The 24,957-nt window shown below is 33.1% G+C and overlaps 2 protein-coding genes across 2 annotated transcripts; one reads left to right on the forward strand and one right to left on the reverse strand.

Annotated features, from left to right (window-relative positions):
• Window positions 1-11,784: 11,784 nt before the first annotated feature.
• LOC126880752 (matrix metalloproteinase-18-like) lies at window positions 11,785-13,338 on the reverse strand. Its single transcript, XM_050644801.1, has one exon. The coding sequence runs from the start codon at window positions 13,336-13,338 to the stop codon at window positions 11,785-11,787; it is 1,554 nt and encodes a 517-aa protein (XP_050500758.1).
• A 9,275-nt stretch (window positions 13,339-22,613) lies between these two features.
• LOC126880753 (matrix metalloproteinase-18-like) lies at window positions 22,614-24,167 on the forward strand. Its single transcript, XM_050644802.1, has one exon. It carries the CDS (start codon window positions 22,614-22,616, stop codon window positions 24,165-24,167), a length of 1,554 nt encoding a protein of 517 aa, XP_050500759.1.
• Window positions 24,168-24,957: the final 790 nt, after the last annotated feature.

The following is a 24,957-nucleotide window of genomic DNA, read 5'->3' on the forward strand; positions in this document are numbered from 1 at the left end:
ATTTGATATTTTTTGATCGCAGTGCTGGTTTATCCACCGGGCGCTTGAGGCGGGCGTGCCCGAGCCCCGGAGGGGCCCGAAGCGGCCCTTCATTTTATTAATAACAAAATAAAGTCCGATAATAATCCAGGTACATATTATTTGAAATAGAGAAAAAGACTACGAAATAGCTGATAACCTTGTAAGAAGGTGATAACTTTTAAACCAGAGTGATTCCTTAGAAAATTGTTTGAAGTGTATGAAGCTGGAGACAAAGCTTGTTATAGACGATTAATGAAAGCACATCTTATAGAGTAAAACCCAATGGAGGCAAAGAGAAGAGAGATTGGCTAATATAATACGAAAGTGTTAAAGCTGTTTGTTGTTACCCGTGAAAATGATTTTCAATTGAAAAAAATAGTTTAACTGATTTTGGATGTATTTTACCCACTGGAAACATTTGAATAGTTTGCTCAAATGTCAGGAAGAAAGTAAATTTTATCTGAACTCTATGGTTACATTAGTAACAAGATCATCAGTCATATGGAGTTATATGGATCATCAGTTAGATTGGAGTTATAGACGCTCGCTTAAAAGAGCAAGTAGAACACGAGGCTGACTATTGGGTAAAGGTCCTTAGAAGAGTTGTCACCATTAAATTACTTGCTTATTAAGGACTAGCTTTCCGTTGATCTCATGAGGAATTAACGAGTCGTCATAAAGGTAATTAATTAAGTTGTCTTATATACTTGGCTTTTGACAATTTCTTAGATGAGCATTTACAGCGGAATACGAATAAAGCAAAAGGTTCAGTTAGCTAAATACTGTCTGACCAAATTTGTAATGAATTCCTGGAAGTGATGAAAGCAAAACTTGTAGAAACTTTTGACGCTGTAAATGCTTTACTTAAAAACTACGGATCCATCAAATATATTTTTTTCAATTAAGCAATAATAGAGACAAAAAATCAGCAGTTAGAAGTGAAGCTAAGGCACTGCAGAATAAAATGGATACCTTTGAGACAGCTCTATGGCACTGATTTGGGCAAAAATTTTAAAACGCGTGAATGCAACAAGCACAAGTTAAAAACTGTGGACTCGAATGTGTTAATTGGAGTAGAATTAATGACATTTGAGCTTTGTTGGAGACGTGAGAAATAAATGAAGTGAAATTGAACTAGAAGCCAAAAATATTTTTTTGCGAAGGCCAGGAAATCTCAAATATATTCTATACTACTGACCTTCAAAGAACAAAGAAAAGAAAAACAGTTTTCGATGCATAAGTTGAAAGTGGCAAATTTTAAAGGGGCAAGAGAGATTCAGAATGGCACCTATGTACGTCGTTGCTCCCACCTGGCGGCGCTAGTGTAGTTGGAGGTCAAAGTTTTACCCGTGTTGAGCTGGCCCCCCCCACTTGCAAAAATTAAAAAACAAATAGCCCTGATTTATGAGCTATTTATGAGCTCTCATATTCCGCAAACTAAAAATTTTGAGCTCGTTCCACTGAGCAGGAATTTAATACCCTAGTGGGGGGGGCTGAGTCAGCCCCCCCCCACTACTTAAAAATAGGAATATTGAATCGCTTTTTGCGGCAGAATTACGAGCTATTTATGAGCTCTTGAAATTATATAGTTTCGATTTTTGAGCTCATCCCCTTCACCCCCAAACAACCCTTTAATTGATTTAACTTAAGAGAAAGATGCTGAGAAAACTTAAAATATATCGTATTGCGGATATAATTCATATAGCTTATATACTCTAAGAATAAACTATTAAATCAAGAGCATTTCGATTATTGAGCTACAACCCCTTCGCAAGAAAACCACCCTATCTTCCCGGCTTAAGAGAAAGTTGTACTTAAAATGCATTAAACTAATTATTTGGCGACTACATATCATTTAATAATTTATATGCTTCCAAATTACGCGCATTTAGATCAGTAGATTGCAATTTATTTTGTATAGTGCAGTCACTGAAGGTAAAAATCAACAATTACCTTCAATTTCGGTGAACCTTCATCGATTTTCACGAAAATTGGTCAGTAGTTAGAGGATACGTCAAGAAACAAAGGTGACATGGTATCACCTTGCGCCTTTACCCTGAGGGTGGATACCGCCCCTTCTCGGGGGTGAAAATTATTTTATAAAAAATAAATGCACAAATCAATAAAAGAACAAATTAAAAGCAAAATTTATTATATAAAGTTAATAAAATAAGTCAATACTTTTTAAGTTATTAAAGATCAAAGATTTTAATTATTTGTGAAAAAAATGCATGTTTTGAAAAGGTTTTTTGTAAATCACTGAAAAACTTTAAGTTTTTACAAAAAAGGTAATAGTAGTTTAATTCGTATAGCTTATATTCTAAAAATAAACTCTTAAATCACGCGTCTTTCGATTATAGAGCTACAACCCCTTCGCAAGAAAACGACCCCATATTCCCGGCTTAAGAGAGAGTTGTTCTTAAAATAATTTAAATTAATTATTTGGCGACTACATATCGTTTAATAATTTATGAGCTTGCAAAATATACGCATCTCAATTATTGAATTGCCATTTTCTTTCTATAGTGCAGTCACTGAAGGTAAAAATCAACTAGTACCTTCGATTTCGGTAAATCTCCATTTATTTTCACGAATTGACAATAAAAACTTGGGGTTTTAGCCTGGGGTATATGTCACCCCTTCACGGGAGTGAAAATTACTTTATTAAAAATAACCCCACAAATCGAGAGAAGGACAAAGTGTAAGCAAAATTTGTCATATAATGTGATTAAAATAAATCAATACTTTTTGAGTTATTAAAGATCAAATATTTTAATTTTTGGAAAGAAAATGCATGCTTTAGAGCGATTTTTCATAAATGACTCAAAAACTGTAAGTTTTTACAAAAAAGTTTTCATCACTAAAATTGAAGCTAATAAAAAATATAATAAATTGCTTACTTGAAAAACCCTTTAATGTTAATTTAAAGTAAGTTATTGGTAATTAAATGTATATTTTTTCCGCGACTGTTAAAATCTAAGGGTTCAAGCTTAAATAACGGGAAAAAGATGCATTTTATAACACTTAGGTACTAAATACTTGTCAAAGTACTTAGAAATACCTATGAAAAATAAGATGCAGAAAAAGTTGATAGTATCAAAATCCGCTCACCAATTTTCGTGAAAATGAATGGAGATTTACCGAAATCGAAGGTACTAGTTGATTTTTACCTTCAGTGACTGCACTATAGAAAGAAAATGGCAATTCAATAATTGAGATGCGTATATTTTGCAAGCTCATAAATTATTAAACGATATGTAGTCGCCAAATAATTAATTTAAATTATTTTAAGAACAACTCTCTCTTAAGCCGGGAATATGGGGTCGTTTTCTTGCGAAGGGGTTGTAGCTCTATAATCGAAAGACGCGTGATTTAAGAGTTTATTCTTAGAATATAAGCTATACGAATTAAACTACTATTAACTTTTTTGTAAAAACTTAAAGTTTTTCAGTGATTTACAAAAAACCTTTTCAAAACATGCATTTTTTTCACAAATAATTAAAATCTTTGATCTTTAATAACTTAAAAAGTATTGACTTATTTTATTAACTTTATATAATAAATTTTGCTTTTAATTTGTTCTTTTATTGATTTGTGCATTTATTTTTTATAAAATAATTTTCACCCCCGAGAAGGGGCGGTATCCACCCTCAGGGTAAAGGCGCAAGGTGGTACCATGTCACCTTTGTTTCTTGACATATCCTCTAACCACTGACCAATTTTCGTGAAAATCGATGAAGGTTCACCGAAATTGAAGGTAATCGTTGATTTTTACCTTCAGTGACTGCACTATACAAAATAAATTGCAATTTACTGATCTAAATGCGCGTAATTTGGAAGCTTATAAATTATTAAATGATATGTAGTCGCCAAATAATTAGTTTAACGCATTTTAAATACAACTTTCTCTTAAGCCGGGAAGATAGGGTGGTTTTCTGGCGAAGGGGTTGTAGCTCAATAATCGAAATGCTCTTGATTTAATAGTTTATTTTTAGAGTATATAAGCTATAGGAATTATATTCGCAATACGATATATTTTAAGTTTTCTCAGCATCTTTCTCTTAAGTTAAATCAATTAAAGGGTTGTTTGGGGGTGAAGGGGATGAGCTCAAAAATCGAAACTATATAATTTCAAGAGCTCATAAATAGCTCGTAATTCTGTCGCAAAAACCGATTCAATATTCCTATTTTTAAGTAGTGGGGGGGGCTGACTCAGCCCCCCCCACTAGGGTATTAAATTCCTGCTCAGTGGAACGAGCTCAAAATTTTTAGTTTGCGGAATATGAGAGCTCATAAATAGCTCATAAATCAGGGCTATTTGTTTTTTAATTTTTGCAAGTGGGGGGGGCCAGCTCAACACGGGTCAAAGTTTTGAATATTCGTGAAGTTTGTATATGGTGTTTTTGGATTACGATTTAATAATAATAAATTATGGCCGAAATATACGGATCTTGGAGACTGTTTGTGCGTTGAAAAACGAATTGAGAAGGGATGCGAGAGTTACTGGAAAAAGGAAACACTTATCGAATGATAAACTATATTAATCATCGTCTCAATGTTTTATTTCTATAGCTCAGAGTGTATTTATTTGGTATTAATTAACTCCCCACACGAGTCTGACAACTGTGTATAATATGATATGTGCGATCTGCTTTACTTTTTTTATCAATTTAAAATTCACAATTAAGTGCGCTCAACATTAATTTTTGTGTTTATCTTATTTAAAAATGTGATATTTTCAAAATATGGCTGCTATGACAGTTGCGCATTTGGTGTAAATTTGGTTTAAGCATGGGGCGAGCGCAGTTGATTCTGCAATGTTGTCTTATTTAAAAAAAAAATTATAATTCCTTATGGAAATATAGAATGTGTTAATTTAATTAAGTATAATTATTTGGGTGTTTGTCTACGTGAAAGGCGACCTTAAATTTAAGGTGAAATTAGAAAAAATTAGGGTTAGGTTTGATCAGGTTATGTTTTAGTCACTAAAGAATATTAATGGTCACTTTAATTTTCAGTTATTAACTTATTTATATTATTTTCGATTAGGTTAGGTTTGCTCAGGTTATGTTTTAGTCATTTTAAAACATATTTTAAAGATAATATATCACTAAAGGCGCAGTCTCTCTTATGCGATTGTCGCATGCGTTTGACGCAAGCAGCAGTCGCAAGCGATGTTCTGTGCACTCCTCAAATGTAAACTTTATACGAGCGGTCTGTCTTGTGCGTCCGACGCGAGGAATCGCATGCGCCTGCTGCATCGACTAGTGATGATAGCAGGCAGTGACTGCATGCGTCCATTTCATAAAACAACAAAAAATTTGACATAGAATTTAAAAGTTTGTTGTTTATCAACTTATGATAACGAGGTTAAGAACCTTTATTAATTAATATTTTAATACTATGTAATTTCCAGATATAAATAAGCAATGCTGTTGTTTTCATAATTGCACAGAGAATAAACATTTTGTACTAACCATTAATGTGACACCAAGTTTTTCTTCTGGTGTTATCACTCTCTTTTTACCATTCTTGTAGGAGATTTCGTTATGTCTTCCTTGATAACACATAACAAGAAATGGAACTGGTTCTTCGTCACGCGAAAGAAACTATGAAACTTGGTCTCATTATCAACCATATATTTACTTATTAAATTGGTTTGGTATCCTTCTTCAACCCTATTCAAATACATTTCATCAGTTTTACTCTTTTTTTGGTTTACCTTCATCTGAGAGCATCATTTTTAAAATGTTCTCCTCCAATTCTTGCTCTTTTAATATGTGAAGATAAACCTGTCTCTGTAGATGCTCCATTATTATTATCACTAAATTAATTACTACTCCCAAGTAGCAATTTTTCGACGCATTGGTTGTCAGTACAAACAAATGCACTGTATACAACGTTGTCCGAGAGCATTTTCAGTTGTTTCGCCAACGTCCCCTACCCCGACTGACATTAGGATTTACAACCTTTAGTTATACGGGCAACTAATTTATTACCATTGTGACAACTACATATCACAGTTCAGTTTTTTCAACAATCGCAACGACTTAAAAATGTTATAATGCTAAACTAATTTACGCCCTGGCCGACTCTCTAGTTGTCTGTCACGTCACTACCCTGTGTTGTTCTAGATGTGTGACACGTTTGCGGCAATTTCCAGAGGAGAAAAAGAATTTACTTTATAACCTTATTTTTTTCTCATTATTATACAGGGTGTAACGAAAATACAGGTCATAAATTTAATCGCATATTCTGGGACCAAAAATAGTTCGAATGAACCTAACTTACCATAGTACAAATATGCACACAAAAAAAGTTACAGCCCTTTGAATTTACAAAATGAAAATCGATTTTTTCCAATATATCGAAAACTATTAAAGATTGTTTATTTAAAATGGACATATGGCATTCTTATGACAGTAGAATCTTAAGAAAAAATTATAGTGAAATTTGGACACCCTATAAAAATTTTATGGGGGTTTAGTTCCTTTAAACCCCCCCAAACTTTGTGTACGTTCCAATTCAATTATTATTGTAGTACCATTACTTAAACACATTATTTTTAAAACTTTTTTGGCTCTTAGTACTTTTTCGAAAAGTAAGTTTTTATCGAGATATTTTGAATATTTGTCAAATCCACCACATATTTGTATATGGTGAAGTACGATTATGGAGACTTTGTAATAATATGAAAATTTATGTATGATTTACATTTTTAGGTATATTTTGAACCGTATTAAAAAAGAAGCCATATCTCGATAAAAGGTGCCTCCTCGAAAAAATACAAAAAGGCAAAAAAGTTTTAAAAACACTGTGTTTAACTAATGGTACTGCAGCAATATTTTAATTGGAACGTACACAAACATTTGGGGGGTTTAAAAGAACAAAACCCCCATAAAAATTTTATGTAAACATATTTAAAAATAAGCCTCAACTCGATAAAAACTGCCTCATCGAAAAAATATTAAGAGGCAAAAAAGTTTTAAGAATATTAAATTTAACTAATGGTACCACAATAATAATTTAATTGAGACGTACACACAAGTTTGGGGGGGTTTAAGGGAACAAAACCCCCATAAAATTTTTATGGGGTGCACAAATTTCACTATAATTTTTCTTTAAAATGCTCCTGCCATAAAAATGTCACATATCCATTTTCGATAAAAAATCTCTAATAGTTTTCGATATATTCGAAAAAATCGATTTTCATTTTGTAACTTCAAAGGGCTATAACTTTTTTTATGTGCATATTTGTACTAAGGTAAGTTAGGTTCATTCGAACTATTTTTGGTCCCAGAATATGTGATTTAATTTATGACCTGTATTTTTGTTACACCCTGTATATTTTATTTTGATGGAAATTTTCGATTTATGTAACAACCTGTTTATTTGTGTTTTTAATAGCTGATTTCCATTCCATTGTTTTATCAGTAGATTTGAGATTTGATCTTTGTATCAGCTTTGGCAGACAGGGTTGCCAGGTCAGTTTTTACTCTTTCAGTAGTTTTGTTTTCACAAAATCAGTAGATTCTTTTTAGGCCATGTAAATACAGTAATACAGTGATATGCACATCCGTCCTAAATGTCCCAAGAGGAATTCCACAAAATTGGAAACCTAATTATTCCAAACCACCAGCTGGTTATTATCTACCATTTTTTAGCTAAAATCTACTAAATCAAAAACTAAAATATACTTAAGGGTTTTTGGGATATATTTGGGATTTTTTATAATAAAAACAACAGCTGACTTAAGGGGGTAGGCGCAAAATGTCGTCTGTTAAAATGTTCAATGTGTTTTAAATGTTTTCATTTTTTGCGAATCCTTAGAAAACAAATAAGTATTTTTGAAAAATTTAAACGCACAAAGAAAGATTACGTTGTTACCGAGGACCGAAAGTCCCCGAAAACTTCTATAATGTTTATTTTAATAAGTTACAGGGGTGAAAAAAAGAAAAAATTTAGTGTGACTTTTAATTCCAAATATCTCGTTCAAAAGAAACGTTTTGGTTTTTCTAAATAATGCAGTCTTTCATTATGCGTTTAAATTTTTCAAAAATACTTATAGTTTCCTCATGATTCGAAAAAAATGGATAAAATTCTGTTGAAATATACCAAAAATCTACTAAAAAATATTGCCTACTAGAGTTTTTTAAAAAATATCAAAAATCTACCAAAAAAGTAGAAATCTACTAAATGTGGCAACGCTGTTAATGAGAATGATACACTTTTGACACTGGTCACATGACCTCTGTCACCCAATAAGAGGGTGCGTTCTAAAATGGTTTTGATAGTCGGTGTGGCCGCGTTTGGTTGGCGATTGGACTTCTAAGTTGTCTTATCCGTCTAAGGTTGGTTATACGGTATTTTTTTAGTAATATTGGTAATATTGTTTAATGCGCCATTTTGGTTTTACTTGAGATTTTTATGATGTAAAGAAAATGAAAACACAGAATATAAAAAATGCAGGCATTTTCTGATACCTTTAAAAGCACCATCAATACATTAAATTTATACAGAACATCTTTAACATAAATTTTGACTTTTATATTAAAATTAGATTTTTTAAATTTGCATATTTTTTGTCAAAAATGTCATAAAAAAAGGAGCGCGTGTGTTTTTTAAAGGTGAAATATCCATATTTGACGGTAATATGAGATGCGTTTATAAATTTCACATCAGGTAATAAGTCCTTTATGTATTTATAAATTTAAATACCCAATACGATGTTAAAACAGTTTACTTTTTGGTTTTCGCATTCACCACACAGGTGTTAAAAATACAGGTAAAAAAACATAACTAGTCTGACTCCTTGAGCAACCATTGCACGCGCAGGTGCTTTTTATAGTCGTTTCAGTTGTCTTATGCAACGTTTACGAAACGATGTTGCTTAAACAGGAGGTTGCCTAGGCAACGTCAAGACAACTCAAAAATCGTCCACCAAATCAGTGCAGAATAGGTTCGTCTTTTAGGCAATAACAACAGTAAAAGAGCTAGGAGAGTTCTGGCTATTTGGTGGAGGCGCCCCATGTTATTTCTTATGGGAAAACGAATAAAATCGCTAAGGTTCATTCTGCTCGTTTTTGTCTCGTTTTGTAGTGGAGGCGAGACGGCTCGTAGGATCGTGAAGTGTGAGGTATGGTTGAAAAGTGGAGGGGGTAGCGAATACAATAAAATAAAAAACAAACGCAAAGATGTTGCCAAAATGGCATTACTACATATCTCCGTTGTTATTGATCTGATTTTAATGATTAGAACGTTAAACGAAACAAGAGGGGTAATGAATATGTTGAGACAAAAAAAACACACATAGTCATCACCAAAACGGCACTATTTAGTATCTCCGTTGCTATTGATCTGATTTTAGTATAAGAGAAATAGAATGCATGGAGATACGCCAATAGAAAAAAACAAACATGACAACAGTACCAAAACAGCACTATATCGTATCTTCATTGCTATTGGACCTATTTTAATGTGTCAAAAAAATGTGAGATTAGATTTCGTCTATTAGAGTTCTTTCGTTTTATCAAACAAACCGACTTCTCATGCCCGCCGGCTACAACTTGTAAGTATGTCCAAGCCATCTAGCACCTATATGTCAGCGTAAAAGACACTCCTTCAGCCTATTTCTCTCTCTCTCTCTCTCTCTCTCTCTCTCTCTCTCTCTGTCGCTCAAAACAATTCATAAAAGATACAGACCAGGTGTCGCTGAAAACGATATACCGTGCAGCAGCCTATGAGGTATTACTAGAAATAGTATATGTCGAAGAACGTATACCATTCTTACAGTATGTCCAAACCAACAAATATCCTCAATATTATCTTCTCTGCTTGAGTACTACTATACATGGATCTCCCTCCAATCATACACCTGCTCTTTACAAAGAACCTATACCATTCTTACGGTGTGGTCAATCTAACAAACATCCACTATACAAGTCTTTTCTGTAAATGGGTATTATTTTATAAAAATTACTGAATACAGATGTATTGTGAGTTGCATACAATATTTTATCTACAGAAAGTCAGGTAATATTATGAAAATCACCAAATATAAATGGTATTGTGAGTTGCATACTTTATTTTATCTACGGTAAGTCGGGTAATATTGTATTTTGTAGGTTGGTAGTGTACTTCCAGTCTCGGGTTAATAATGGAAACATACTGGTATGATGTATATGTTGACATAGAAAAGGCATTTAACATAGTGTAATAAGCAGTATTATTGAAATAAAAAATACATGTACTATATTTACCTATGACCATAAATTAATTTAGAGTGCATAGCTACAAAGACTGTTTGAAAAAATGGTAGCAACGACAGTCAAGCAGTAACTAATGGTTAAAATAAGTATCTAAAAACGTTAATAAAATAATGTTACTAACTAAGCGACGGAATGTGTGTAAAGCGATGTATAAAAATGATGTAAGCATGCAATGAATGAAAGGTAGTCAATTCGGTCGAACATAAATTTGTTGAAAAAACAAAAATATGTTCTTAACAGCAGTCACCAACGTGAAGGTACGACTACATCGACCGCCATGTTAGTAAGGATGATGGTTAGTAGGAATGAATTATTTTACATTATATGATAATATGTTTAATAATAGCAATATACGTAACTTACGTACTAAGATAAGCTCATTATTATGTAACTTGGTTTAGTAGACATCTTTTTATTGATCTGTTTGACATCTTTTACGTATTCTAATTAATGTTAAAACATCGATACTTTGGTGTTAATTCATTCGGTACTATGTTCTGTAGTATTCAAAATGAATTATTGAGGGTAAATTTGTTCGATAACTCTAGGTTATCTAATCTTAAAACTAGATATTTTTCCGACTCCTGTTTTATGACAGGCTATCGAAGACTTAAAACTAAATCGGGGAAATTGACGTCAATAAGTGAAAACTGTAAAGGTCAAAAGGTCAACTCGTAAATAAGTTGTTATCAAACTACAGGTCAAAAAGATCAAGTTATAGATATTTATACATTGGTTTTTAATTGATTGATTATAGCTAATTCTAATAAAGCAAAAATCAGTATCAATCAATCATTCGATGAAGTAAGATGGAAAAAATTGAGTTGTTCAGAGGTCCAAGCGCATTCAGAAAAATTAAGCAGTTAAATGTAAATGACATACTTATTGATCAATGGATGACAAACACAAAAGTTACTTGCTATATCCTTTATGTCAGCGGAGTACCAGCATCATTTGTACTATTATCAAAACGTGACTTTGATCCACTCGGAAAACACGATGTACCAAGAGTATTAGATTACGTATACACTTTACCTAACCATCGGAGAAGAGGATATGCATGCAAACTTATACATCACATAAAGAAAAATAATGAATTCACAATATTTTGCTCCAACGATGAATCTGAACGGCTTTTTTTAAAATGTAAATGTATTAATCATGGATTAATGAATTATAATGTAATGTTTAGATATCCATAATAAATTTATATAAAATATATACCATGTTTTATTTCTTTCACGCTAAATGAACCTTAATGTACTTTAAAATAATGGATGGTGTAGCGTACAATGACAATTCATGGATTTCCCTTCAATTATACACCTGCTCTTTACAAAGAACATATTGAATTTCTAAATCAAATGCGATTTCAAGATCGTACATATGAAACTGTCACAGTTATTAATCCCATATTAGATATCGTACAATAGAAATAAGGGATATAATAAAATGAGGATAACAAGTTTATTATTTCATATAATATATTACGAAGTTATTTATAAGAAGAGCCAACTTTATTCAGTAAATATTTCAACTGTGTAACTAAGCCATCATCTGGACAAGGAATCCCGAATAAATTCCAATTAAATCTGCCAATTTCGATAATTTTCTTTGTAAACTCATTATGTTTGTAATAAGTGCTGCCATCTAGAAAGTATAAATGACCGTCTGTGTATTTAAACACTGATTTAACGGTGGTCGGTACTCCAGGAAATATGTCCTTTATAAGGCCTCTGCTAATGACTAGGTCTATTAGATCGTCATATTCGATGAATGATGTATTGTCATACCATATATATGTTTTTCCGGTGTGAGTCTGAAATACCACATTTATCTCAGCATGGGGTGGTAATACAAACAGAGGTATATCTCTTGAAATAGTTATGCTGGGAAATGATACAGAGTATATAGTGTTATTTGATGCGACAATTAAGTTCCCAGCTATATTCTGAAACACATGCGAGATATTTCTTATTTGTTTAGGCAAATAAGTACTCAAATGCTCTGGATTATTTGGTACCATGTGTCCATTTAGATCATTCTTCCACACAAATCCTTCATGTATTATATACATATGATGGTTTTTAAACTGAGGATCATATGCTAGAAAGAGAATATTGGGATATTCAATAGCACAAAAATGTGGTGTAGCTTTCGTTGATTGTTGAGGAATAATCTCGTTTGGTCTAGGACGGGATCTTGTAGTATGCACCCTCGATATATGCGACGTTGACCGTGTTGGTGCACTAGTTTGTGTAGGGATATATGCATCTGTACTTTTGCGTCCGTATAAAGCCTCTAAGCCACTAATATCATCTTGACTTATATTTCGTACTTTATTAGGGTACCATGGATACATTATAGCTGACTCATCGTTACTGTGTAATAATCCTAAACTGTGACCGATTTCATGAAGAATAACCATAAAGAGATTGGTGAAATCATAATCTGTATCATTCAAATTATAACTCCATTTTTCATCCAAGTCTAAATGTATTTCTACGCAAGTATCATTATCGATGGGAAAATAAGAATGTGCTAATTTTCCACCAGGACCATCAAACTGAATTCCACACTTTTGGTTCCCCATACAGTTGGAGCGAAAATAATGTTTTCTTTTAACTGCTGTTATAGTGATATCTGGTTTCGGAACAGGAACAGTCACTCTAGTAAAATGCAAATTTGAAGCATCTTCCCACATTTTAAAGGCTCGTTCAACTAATTGAATTATATCTTTCACATGATTCGCCTGAGGAAAATACCATCTTAGATTATGTTTATACCATTTTCCCTTAAGAGAGTAATCATTTTCGCCAGTTTGACATCGAGGTTTTTGCATTAATGCTATGGTTTCATCGTTTAGTGTACCATCCACATATAAATTATATTGTTCTTGGAAATGTAGGAGCGTTGTATTGAAATCTGCTATAGAATTGTTATCTATATATCCATATCGTTGAAGAAACGTCATAGCATCGTCTTCGGAAAAGGCGTCTGTTGCTGCTATGAAACGCAGAAGTAGAACACATATTAAAAACACCTCCATCCTTGTTTATATTCAAAAATAGACTGATCCATAATTGTATAAGCATCAATTTATATAATCAAATAACACGTATGATAGAATGCCAAAGAGGCCTTACGTGGTATTTTCTTAAACCAAACATCACATCATAATTCATCATTCAAAATCCTTTAATTTAAGGTGTCATATGATAAGATTCGACAATTAATGCTAATATTAAGTGGTAGGATTTCAAAGAGGCCTTATACGTAACATTTTGGTAAAACAGACACCACAACGTACTTTATCATTCAAAATAATTTAATCTGTGGTGTCACATGACAAGATTCGACAATTAATACTAATAATAAACTCACAGAAGCCTTATACAGAACATTTTGTTAAAACAGACATCACAGCGTAATTCATCATTCAAAATCCTTTAATTTGATGGGTCATACATCGATTTCCGCTTATCCGTTCAAAAGATATATGGTACAGTACCATAAAGGCCGTTGCGGTAGCTTGGTCGAACTGCAAACGCTTATTTATTGTTATTGACACTAAAACAAAACCATTGGCATAGAAAGATCGCTTATCGCAGTTTGATCTCTAGCAAATCCTAATTCGCTCAATTTTGCACCAAGTGCTCCATACAATATACCATTAGAAAGGTATTTTCATGCATATTACGAAAATCACTGACCAAGTGCGATACGATCATTACTTATGACCAAAAACATCATAAAACGAACCAACGTCAAATTCTCAATACTCTTGTTCTAATACATATTATATCGATATAAAACTTATTTATAGGATACCAAAAAGGCATTATACGTGGCATTTTGTTAAAACAGACATCACAGCGTAATTCATCATTCAAAATCCTTTAATTTGATGGGTCATACATCGATCTCCGCTTATCCGTTCAAAAGATATATGGTACAGTACCATAAAGGCCGTTGCGGTAGCTTGGTCGAACTGCAAACGCTTATTTATTGTTATTGACACTAAAACAAAACCATTGGCATAGAAAGATCGCTTATCGCAGTTTGATCTCTAGCAAATCCTAATTCGCTCAATTTTGCACCAAGTGCTCCATACAATATACCATTAGAAAGGTATTTTCATGCATATTACGAAAATCACTGACCAAGTGCGATACGATCATTACTTATGACCAAAAACATCATAAAACGAACCAACGTCAAATTCTCAATACTCTTGTACTAATACATATTATATCGATATAAAACTTATTTATAGGATACCAAAAAGGCATTATACGTGGCATTTTGTTAAAACAGACATCACAGCGTAATTCATCATTCAAAATCCTTTAATTTGATGGGTCATACATCGATTTCCGCTTATCCGTTCAAAAGATATATGATACAGTACCATAAAGGCCGTTGCGGTAGCTTGGTCGAACTGCAAACGCTTATTTATTGTTATTGACACTAAAACAAAACCATTGGCATAGAAAGATCGCTTATCGCAGTTTGATCTCTAGCAAATCCTAATTCGCTCAATTTTGCACCAAGTGCTCCGTACAATATACCATTAGAAAGGTCTAGAAGCTCACGAAGAAGAAGAAAAAGAAGTTGCATTTGAAATGTGGGTGTACCGACGCATTCTTCGTATATACTAGACCGAACATGTAGCCAACGTGGAGCTAATCCATATAATTGGAAAAGGGAAAGAAATCGTGAACACAATTTATTATCAGAGGCAAAATAGACAGTACGCAAGGGTTGGTCAGAAGAAGACATTCGTGGGTCCAAAATCTGTGGAAGTGGTTTGGATGCACATGGAGGCGCATTGCGCAATGCGAATGTTTACGTTTGGTCGAACTATTCAGAAGTGCCGTATGTAAGCAACATCAGAATTTCCAAATTAATAGCCAACGTTCACAATGGACTTAAAGAAGAAATGTAAAATCAATATCAAATCCTAGTATATTTTATGAAAATATTATATAATTTGTATGAAATGAATAATCAAAGACTTAGAATTATTTTTATAGAAATATTTTAAACTGCATTTTTACAGATCAAGAAGGTCAACTCTGACATAAATAAGTTGTTATCAAACTACATTTTTACAGGTCAAAAAGGTCAACTCTGACGTAAATAAGTTGTTATTAAACTACATTTTTACAGGTCAAAAAGATCAGTTTTATGATGCGGTTTCTACTAATAAAAACGATAAATATATTATTTTGTTCTAGAATTTTAAGCTGAGATAAGAGAGGGTATAAAATGACAGAATCTAACAAGAACATTGTAGATGAGCGAAGGAAATAGTGAATTCAGTGAAGTGTGTGTGTATGTGTGTATACTTTTATAAGGTAGGTGTATTTAGTAAATGTAGAGATTTCTTGTTTTCTGCAATTATTTTAGCACATAATAACAAATTAATATAATTTTATTTCTTTTAAAGGTATTTGATTATACGGTTTATTTCTAATTTCTAATTTGATTTACAAGTATTTTTTATTTCTTGTTTTTTACAAATTGTATGATGTACCTGTCCTCATATTTTTTTGTTGATTTATGTTTTATTTTCAAAAATAATGCCTTTTGATGACACATGTAGCAAGTACTTCGTCTTGTTTTGTCATTTAATTGTTATAAGAGAGAAACGAGACGGGATTTGATTGCTATCTACATTAGGATAGTAGTATTTTATGGTTTATTTCTTATTTCTTGTTTTTATAAATTGTATGATAAATCTGTCCTTATATTTTTAAATAATTTTACGATTTATTTAAAAAAATAGTAGCTTTTTTATGCTACTACCGTATTCCTTCTTTTTAGCAATATACTACCAAGTATAGCTGATTTAACAGTATGACAGTAATGAATTTTTAACAGTATGAGAGTAATCGTGTTGCATTTTATTTTATAAAAATGAATTGTCAATCTTAGTGCTGCATTGGGTAAGTAATACAAATACTATGCGTTATTTTATTATTTTTATTTAAATTCGTACTAGTACACTGTTAAAGTTGGAAATTAAAAAACTAGATGCCCTAGCCGATTTATTTTAACATTTTCACATGTGGACCTAACGGCATAACGGTTAAACGATGGTGTCTCGCATTCTATGTCTGTGCGCTGTTTAAATTGTCAATTAGATTGTTCATCACTATTGCGATGTTTTTTTTTTTAATTTTTCTTGGCATTTTCAAAGCAGCCTCGACGATGTGGTTGCTCATTTTTAAACAAAGGCTTGATGAGTTTATTAAATTTATCCGGGAATGCTTGATGTCTTAAATATTCTCTGGAATAGCAGACGGGGTTCTAACTCACTTTGGTAACCTGTCCATCAGGGTCTCCGAAGCTGATGGACAGAAGAGCCTCCTTTGACCTTGGGGGTGTACAAGAATTACAAGAAGTGATCGTCAATGACCAGAGGGTTGTAAGAAGTGGTCGCTTATCTCTACATCTCTTCTTCTTTCCCGAAGAATTGTCACCTTGTCACCTGTCTCACCTGTATTTTCTTTGTCTTAAATGTTATGAAGAAGTAAAAGAAGCGGTCGGCAATGACCAGAGGGCTGTGTATTTGACCACCTTGTTACCCGGGTCCTTGTGTTTAAGGTTTGATATGACTCCAGTCCGAATTCTCGAATTAAATGCAGATAAAGAGTCATCCCATTGTACCCTTTTGTAAGCAGTCTCCGGTCGACTGTTAAGTCCCGCCCCCTTCTTCTGTTCGGCTTTTAGTTGGTTTCTTAATGTTTTCACCTGTCGCATCTGGGCTTCGAGGTGCTGCTTTTCACCAATCGTCTTTGCAAACCTCATCCTATTATGTATCATTTTAATAGCTTTCCTACACTCTACCAGCCCTTTCTTAACATTATCTTCCTGATAATCATTTCTGATTAAGCCTAAGATGGATGCAATTAACTGAATAAGTTTAGTCAACATGTTTAAAAAAAGCAAATATTCATAGATATATTGCGAATAAAAAGTTTTCAAAAATTTTATGAAAAACCAAAAAATTATCAAAAAATCTGAATCAGAAATTCAACAATTATCAAAAATTAAAAATATTCAAAAAATCAAAAAGGTATCTCTCACCAGAGCACGTCTTAACGATTTCAAACTCACCAGACCACACGTCTGAACGTTAGGAATATCTGAAACAGAATGAAAAAATACCATAATGTAGGGTGCAACATGAGAGTGGAATTATTAATTTAGATAATAAAGACGGTCCTGGAACTCATTGCTGCATTTAAGACATTTGTTGAACTTGGTTGCATTTTTCCCTACTCATGCCGTGTGTTATACTAGTGAGCTATGACTATGATTCAACGCGGAAAGAACATAAAACTAGATACAGAACAAACGATGAATACAGAACGTTATCGAAAAAATCCGAAAACAGTGCGGAATAACAGTAGCTGGTAACAAAATCTTTATTTTAAGATTTGCTGATAACACTACACTTATAACAGTAAATGAGCAAGAAATGCTGGATCTCCTGCGAAGAGTTAAGTACGGAAGCAATAAAGTTGGTCTGAAAATCAATAAAGCTATGACAAAAATAATGGTAGTCGACAGATTCGACACTATTCAACTGACTAACATGTTACAGGAATACCAGATAGTAAACACATTTGTCTATCTCGGGTCTAGTATAACTAACGATGGTAACTGTGAAGCAGAAGTTCAGAGACATATTGGTATGGCATTTGAATTGATATCTTTGAGATGTGGTGCGGGAGAACAATGATGCGCATACCTTGGACAGCTCATAGGGTAAACGTTTCCATTCTTAACCAACTCGACATTAAAAAGAGACTGTACACAATATGTCTGCAACGAATTCTGCAATTATTCAGTCACGTGGTTCGAAGAGGTGACGATAGTTTGGAAATATTAATCAAGAGGACGATTACCAACTAGATAGTCCGACCAAATTAAGAATTCAGCTGAAAACTCATTCCGCGAAGTTCTTAGAGTAGCTGAAGATAGAGACCAATGAAACAGAATTGTTAGTAATAGTGGAAGAAATCATGATCCTCAGTAATGGGGAAACGATAAGAGAGAGAGAGATGATACATGAAAGTATCAGTACGTTTTAGTTGTCTCAAGTTACTTTGGATGTTTTTTCGTTTAGTTATAAGTTTTCTCTTTAAATCCTTATTCATTGTAGGGCTCGCAACCTCTGAACAGCTTTGAATCAGGTCTCGAACAGGTCTTGAACAGGTCTCGATCAGCTTTGATCAGGTTTGATCAGGTCTCGAACAGCTTTGATCAGGTCTCGAACAGCTTTGATCAGGTCTCGATCAGCTTTGATCAGGTCTCGAACAGGTCTCGATCAGCTTTGATCAGGTTTGATCAGGTCTCGATCAGCTTTGATCAGGTCTCGAACAGGTCTCGATCAGCTTTGATCAGGTTTGATCAGGTCTCGAACAGCTTTGATCAGGTCTCGAACAGCTTTGATCAGGTCTCGATCAGCTTTGATCAGGTCTCGAACAGGTCTTGAACAGGTCTCGAACAGGTTTGATCAGGTCTCGATCAGCTTTGATCAGGTCTCGAACAGGTCTGATCAGGTCTCGAACAGGTCTTGAACAGATCTCGAACAGGTCTTGAACAGGTGTTGAACAGGTGGTGAACAGGTCTGAACAGGTTTCAAACTGGTCTAAATATATCTGTTCGATATCAGAACAGTTATGAAATTATTTAGTGTGTACATGTGTCAAGGAGCTTACTGAAGAGACCAGCGGATACCAACACAATTACTTAAAAAATATGTAACGGAAGGGTGAAGAGAGCATAGACGAAGAAGATGAACACCTTCAAACATATTGGCATCATTCACCAGATATTGATAGAGCTTACGATCCACAGTATGTTTGGCAAACTGATAAATGGATGATGGGCGATAAGGAAATCAAATTTACTCCCAAAAATGATTGGATTAACGATAACAAGTATACAGCTACTTGTGGGCTATATAATTTACTATTTTATAAAAATCCACAAGACTACGACAAAGGACAGCCTTAATTATAAAAAAATATTAGAAGTCACATATATGCATAGAGATTCCAGAGAATATTTAAGACATCAAGCATTCCCGGATAAATTTAATAAACTCATCAAGCCTTTGTTTAAAAATGAGCAACCACATCGTCGAGGCTGCTTTGAAAATGCCAAGAAAAATTAAAAAAAAAAACATCGCAATAGTGATGAACAATCTAATTGACAATTTAAACAGCGCACAGACATAGAATGCGAGACACCATCGTTTAACCGTTATGCCGTTAGGTCCACATGTGAAAATGTTAAAATAAATCGGCTAGGGCATCTAGTTTTTTAATTTCCAACTTTAACAGTGTACTAGTACGAATTTAAATAAAAATAATAAAATAACGCATAGTATTTGTATTACTTACCCAATGCAGCACTAAGATTGACAATTCATTTTTATAAAATAAAATGCAACACGATTACTCTCATACTGTTAAAAATTCATTACTGTCATACTGTTAAATCAGCTATACTTGGTAGTATATTGCTAAAAAGAAGGAATACGGTAGTAGCATAAAAAAGCTACTATTTTTTTAAATAAATCGTAAAATTATTTAAAAATATAAGGACAGATTTATCATACAATTTATAAAAACAAGAAATAAGAAATAAACCATAAAATACTACTATCCTAATGTAGATAGCAATCAAATCCCGTCTCGTTTCTCTCTTATAACAATTAAATGACAAAACAAGACGAAGTACTTGCTACATGTGTCATCAAAAGGCATTATTTTTGAAAATAAAACATAAATCAACAAAAAAATATGAGGACAGGTACATCATACAATTTGTAAAAAACAAGAAATAAAAAATACTTGTAAATCAAATTAGAAATTAGAAATAAACCGTATAATCAAATACCTTTAAAAGAAATAAAATTATATTAATTTGTTATTATGTGCTAAAATAATTGCAGAAAACAAGAAATCTCTACATTTACTAAATACACCTACCTTATAAAAGTATACACACATACACACACACTTCACTGAATTCACTATTTCCTTCGCTCATCTACAATGTTCTTGTTAGATTCTGTCATTTTATACCCTCTCTTATCTCAGCTTAAAATTCTAGAACAAAATAATATATTTATCGTTTTTATTAGTAGAAACCGCATCATAAAACTGATCTTTTTGACCTGTAAAAATGTAGTTTAATAACAACTTATTTACGTCAGAGTTGACCTTTTTGACCTGTAAAAATGTAGTTTGATAACAACTTATTTATGTCAGAGTTGACCTTCTTGATCTGTAAAAATGCAGTTTAAAATATTTCTATAAAAATAATTCTAAGTCTTTGATTATTCATTTCATACAAATTATATAATATTTTCATAAAATATACTAGGATTTGATATTGATTTTACATTTCTTCTTTAAGTCCATTGTGAACGTTGGCTATTAATTTGGAAATTCTGATGTTGCTTACATACGGCACTTCTGAATAGTTCGACCAAACGTAAACATTCGCATTGCGCAATGCGCCTCCATGTGCATCCAAACCACTTCCACAGATTTTGGACCCACGAATGTCTTCTTCTGACCAACCCTTGCGTACTGTCTATTTTGCCTCTGATAATAAATTGTGTTCACGATTTCTTTCCCTTTTCCAATTATATGGATTAGCTCCACGTTGGCTACATGTTCGGTCTAGTATATACGAAGAATGCGTCGGTACACCCACATTTCAAATGCAACTTCTTTTTCTTCTTCTTCGTGAGCTTCTAGACCTTTCTAATGGTATATTGTACGGAGCACTTGGTGCAAAATTGAGCGAATTAGGATTTGCTAGAGATCAAACTGCGATAAGCGATCTTTCTATGCCAATGGTTTTGTTTTAGTGTCAATAACAATAAATAAGCGTTTGCAGTTCGACCAAGCTACCGCAACGGCCTTTATGGTACTGTATCATATATCTTTTGAACGGATAAGCGGAAATCGATGTATGACCCATCAAATTAAAGGATTTTGAATGATGAATTACGCTGTGATGTCTGTTTTAACAAAATGCCACGTATAATGCCTTTTTGGTATCCTATAAATAAGTTTTATATCGATATAATATGTATTAGTACAAGAGTATTGAGAATTTGACGTTGGTTCGTTTTATGATGTTTTTGGTCATAAGTAATGATCGTATCGCACTTGGTCAGTGATTTTCGTAATATGCATGAAAATACCTTTCTAATGGTATATTGTATGGAGCACTTGGTGCAAAATTGAGCGAATTAGGATTTGCTAGAGATCAAACTGCGATAAGCGATCTTTCTATGCCAATGGTTTTGTTTTAGTGTCAATAACAATAAATAAGCGTTTGCAGTTCGACCAAGCTACCGCAACGGCCTTTATGGTACTGTACCATATATCTTTTGAACGGATAAGCGGAGATCGATGTATGACCCATCAAATTAAAGGATTTTGAATGATGAATTACGCTGTGATGTCTGTTTTAACAAAATGCCACGTATAATGCCTTTTTGGTATCCTATAAATAAGTTTTATATCGATATAATATGTATTAGAACAAGAGTATTGAGAATTTGACGTTGGTTCGTTTTATGATGTTTTTGGTCATAAGTAATGATCGTATCGCACTTGGTCAGTGATTTTCGTAATATGCATGAAAATACCTTTCTAATGGTATATTGTATGGAGCACTTGGTGCAAAATTGAGCGAATTAGGATTTGCTAGAGATCAAACTGCGATAAGCGATCTTTCTATGCCAATGGTTTTGTTTTAGTGTCAATAACAATAAATAAGCGTTTGCAGTTCGACCAAGCTACCGCAACGGCCTTTATGGTACTGTACCATATATCTTTTGAACGGATAAGCGGAAATCGATGTATGACCCATCAAATTAAAGGATTTTGAATGATGAATTACGCTGTGATGTCTGTTTTAACAAAATGTTCTGTATAAGGCTTCTGTGAGTTTATTATTAGTATTAATTGTCGAATCTTGTCATGTGACACCACAGATTAAATTATTTTGAATGATAAAGTACGTTGTGGTGTCTGTTTTACCAAAATGTTACGTATAAGGCCTCTTTGAAATCCTACCACTTAATATTAGCATTAATTGTCGAATCTTATCATATGACACCTTAAATTAAAGGATTTTGAATGATGAATTATGATGTGATGTTTGGTTTAAGAAAATACCACGTAAGGCCTCTTTGGCATTCTATCATACGTGTTATTTGATTATATAAATTGATGCTTATACAATTATGGATCAGTCTATTTTTGAATATAAACAAGGATGGAGGTGTTTTTAATATGTGTTCTACTTCTGCGTTTCATAGCAGCAACAGACGCCTTTTCCGAAGACGATGCTATGACGTTTCTTCAACGATATGGATATATAGATAACAATTCTATAGCAGATTTCAATACAACGCTCCTACATTTCCAAGAACAATATAATTTATATGTGGATGGTACACTAAACGATGAAACCATAGCATTAATGCAAAAACCTCGATGTCAAACTGGCGAAAATGATTACTCTCTTAAGGGAAAATGGTATAAACATAATCTAAGATGGTATTTTCCTCAGGCGAATCATGTGAAAGATATAATTCAATTAGTTGAACGAGCCTTTAAAATGTGGGAAGATGCTTCAAATTTGCATTTTACTAGAGTGACTGTTCCTGTTCCGAAACCAGATATCACTATAACAGCAGTTAAAAGAAAACATTATTTTCGCTCCAACTGTATGGGGAACCAAAAGTGTGGAATTCAGTTTGATGGTCCTGGTGGAAAATTAGCACATTCTTATTTTCCCATCGATAATGATACTTGCGTAGAAATACATTTAGACTTGGATGAAAAATGGAGTTATAATTTGAATGATACAGATTATGATTTCACCAATCTCTTTATGGTTATTCTTCATGAAATCGGTCACAGTTTAGGATTATTACACAGTAACGATGAGTCAGCTATAATGTATCCATGGTACCCTAATAAAGTACGAAATATAAGTCAAGATGATATTAGTGGCTTAGAGGCTTTATACGGACGCAAAAGTACAGATGCATATATCCCTACACAAACTAGTGCACCAACACGGTCAACGTCGCATATATCGAGGGTGCATACTACAAGATCCCGTCCTAGACCAAACGAGATTATTCCTCAACAATCAACGAAAGCTACACCACATTTTTGTGCTATTGAATATCCCAATATTCTCTTTCTAGCATATGATCCTCAGTTTAAAAACCATCATATGTATATAATACATGAAGGATTTGTGTGGAAGAATGATCTAAATGGACACATGGTACCAAATAATCCAGAGCATTTGAGTACTTATTTGCCTAAACAAATAAGAAATATCTCGCATGTGTTTCAGAATATAGCTGGGAACTTAATTGTCGCATCAAATAACACTATATACTCTGTATCATTTCCCAGCATAACTATTTCAAGAGATATACCTCTGTTTGTATTACCACCCCATGCTGAGATAAATGTGGTATTTCAGACTCACACCGGAAAAACATATATATGGTATGACAATACATCATTCATCGAATATGACGATCTAATAGACCTAGTCATTAGCAGAGGCCTTATAAAGGACATATTTCCTGGAGTACCGACCACCGTTAAATCAGTGTTTAAATACACAGACGGTCATTTATACTTTCTAGATGGCAGCACTTATTACAAATATAATGAGTTTACAAAGAAAATTATCGAAATTGGCAGATTTAATTGGAATTTATTCGGGATTCCTTGTCCAGATGATGGCTTAGTTACACAGTTGAAATATTTACTGAATAAAGTTGGCTCTTCTTATAAATAACTTCGTAATATATTATATGAAATAATAAACTTGTTATCCTCATTTTATTATATCCCTTATTTCTATTGTACGATATCTAATATGGGATTAATAACTGTGACAGTTTCATATGTACGATCTTGAAATCGCATTTGATTTAGAAATTCAATATGTTCTTTGTAAAGAGCAGGTGTATAATTGAAGGGAAATCCATGAATTGTCATTGTACGCTACACCATCCATTATTTTAAAGTACATTAAGGTTCATTTAGCGTGAAAGAAATAAAACATGGTATATATTTTATATAAATTTATTATGGATATCTAAACATTACATTATAATTCATTAATCCATGATTAATACATTTACATTTTAAAAAAAGCCGTTCAGATTCATCGTTGGAGCAAAATATTGTGAATTCATTATTTTTCTTTATGTGATGTATAAGTTTGCATGCATATCCTCTTCTCCGATGGTTAGGTAAAGTGTATACGTAATCTAATACTCTTGGTACATCGTGTTTTCCGAGTGGATCAAAGTCACGTTTTGATAATAGTACAAATGATGCTGGTACTCCGCTGACATAAAGGATATAGCAAGTAACTTTTGTGTTTGTCATCCATTGATCAATAAGTATGTCATTTACATTTAACTGCTTAATTTTTCTGAATGCGCTTGGACCTCTGAACAACTCAATTTTTTCCATCTTACTTCATCGAATGATTGATTGATACTGATTTTTGCTTTATTAGAATTAGCTATAATCAAACAATTAAAAACCAATGTATAAATATCTATAACTTGATCTTT

This window comes from Diabrotica virgifera, chromosome 2 (genome assembly GCF_917563875.1).
Source record: "Diabrotica virgifera virgifera chromosome 2, PGI_DIABVI_V3a".
NCBI lineage: Eukaryota > Metazoa > Arthropoda > Insecta > Coleoptera > Chrysomelidae > Diabrotica > Diabrotica virgifera.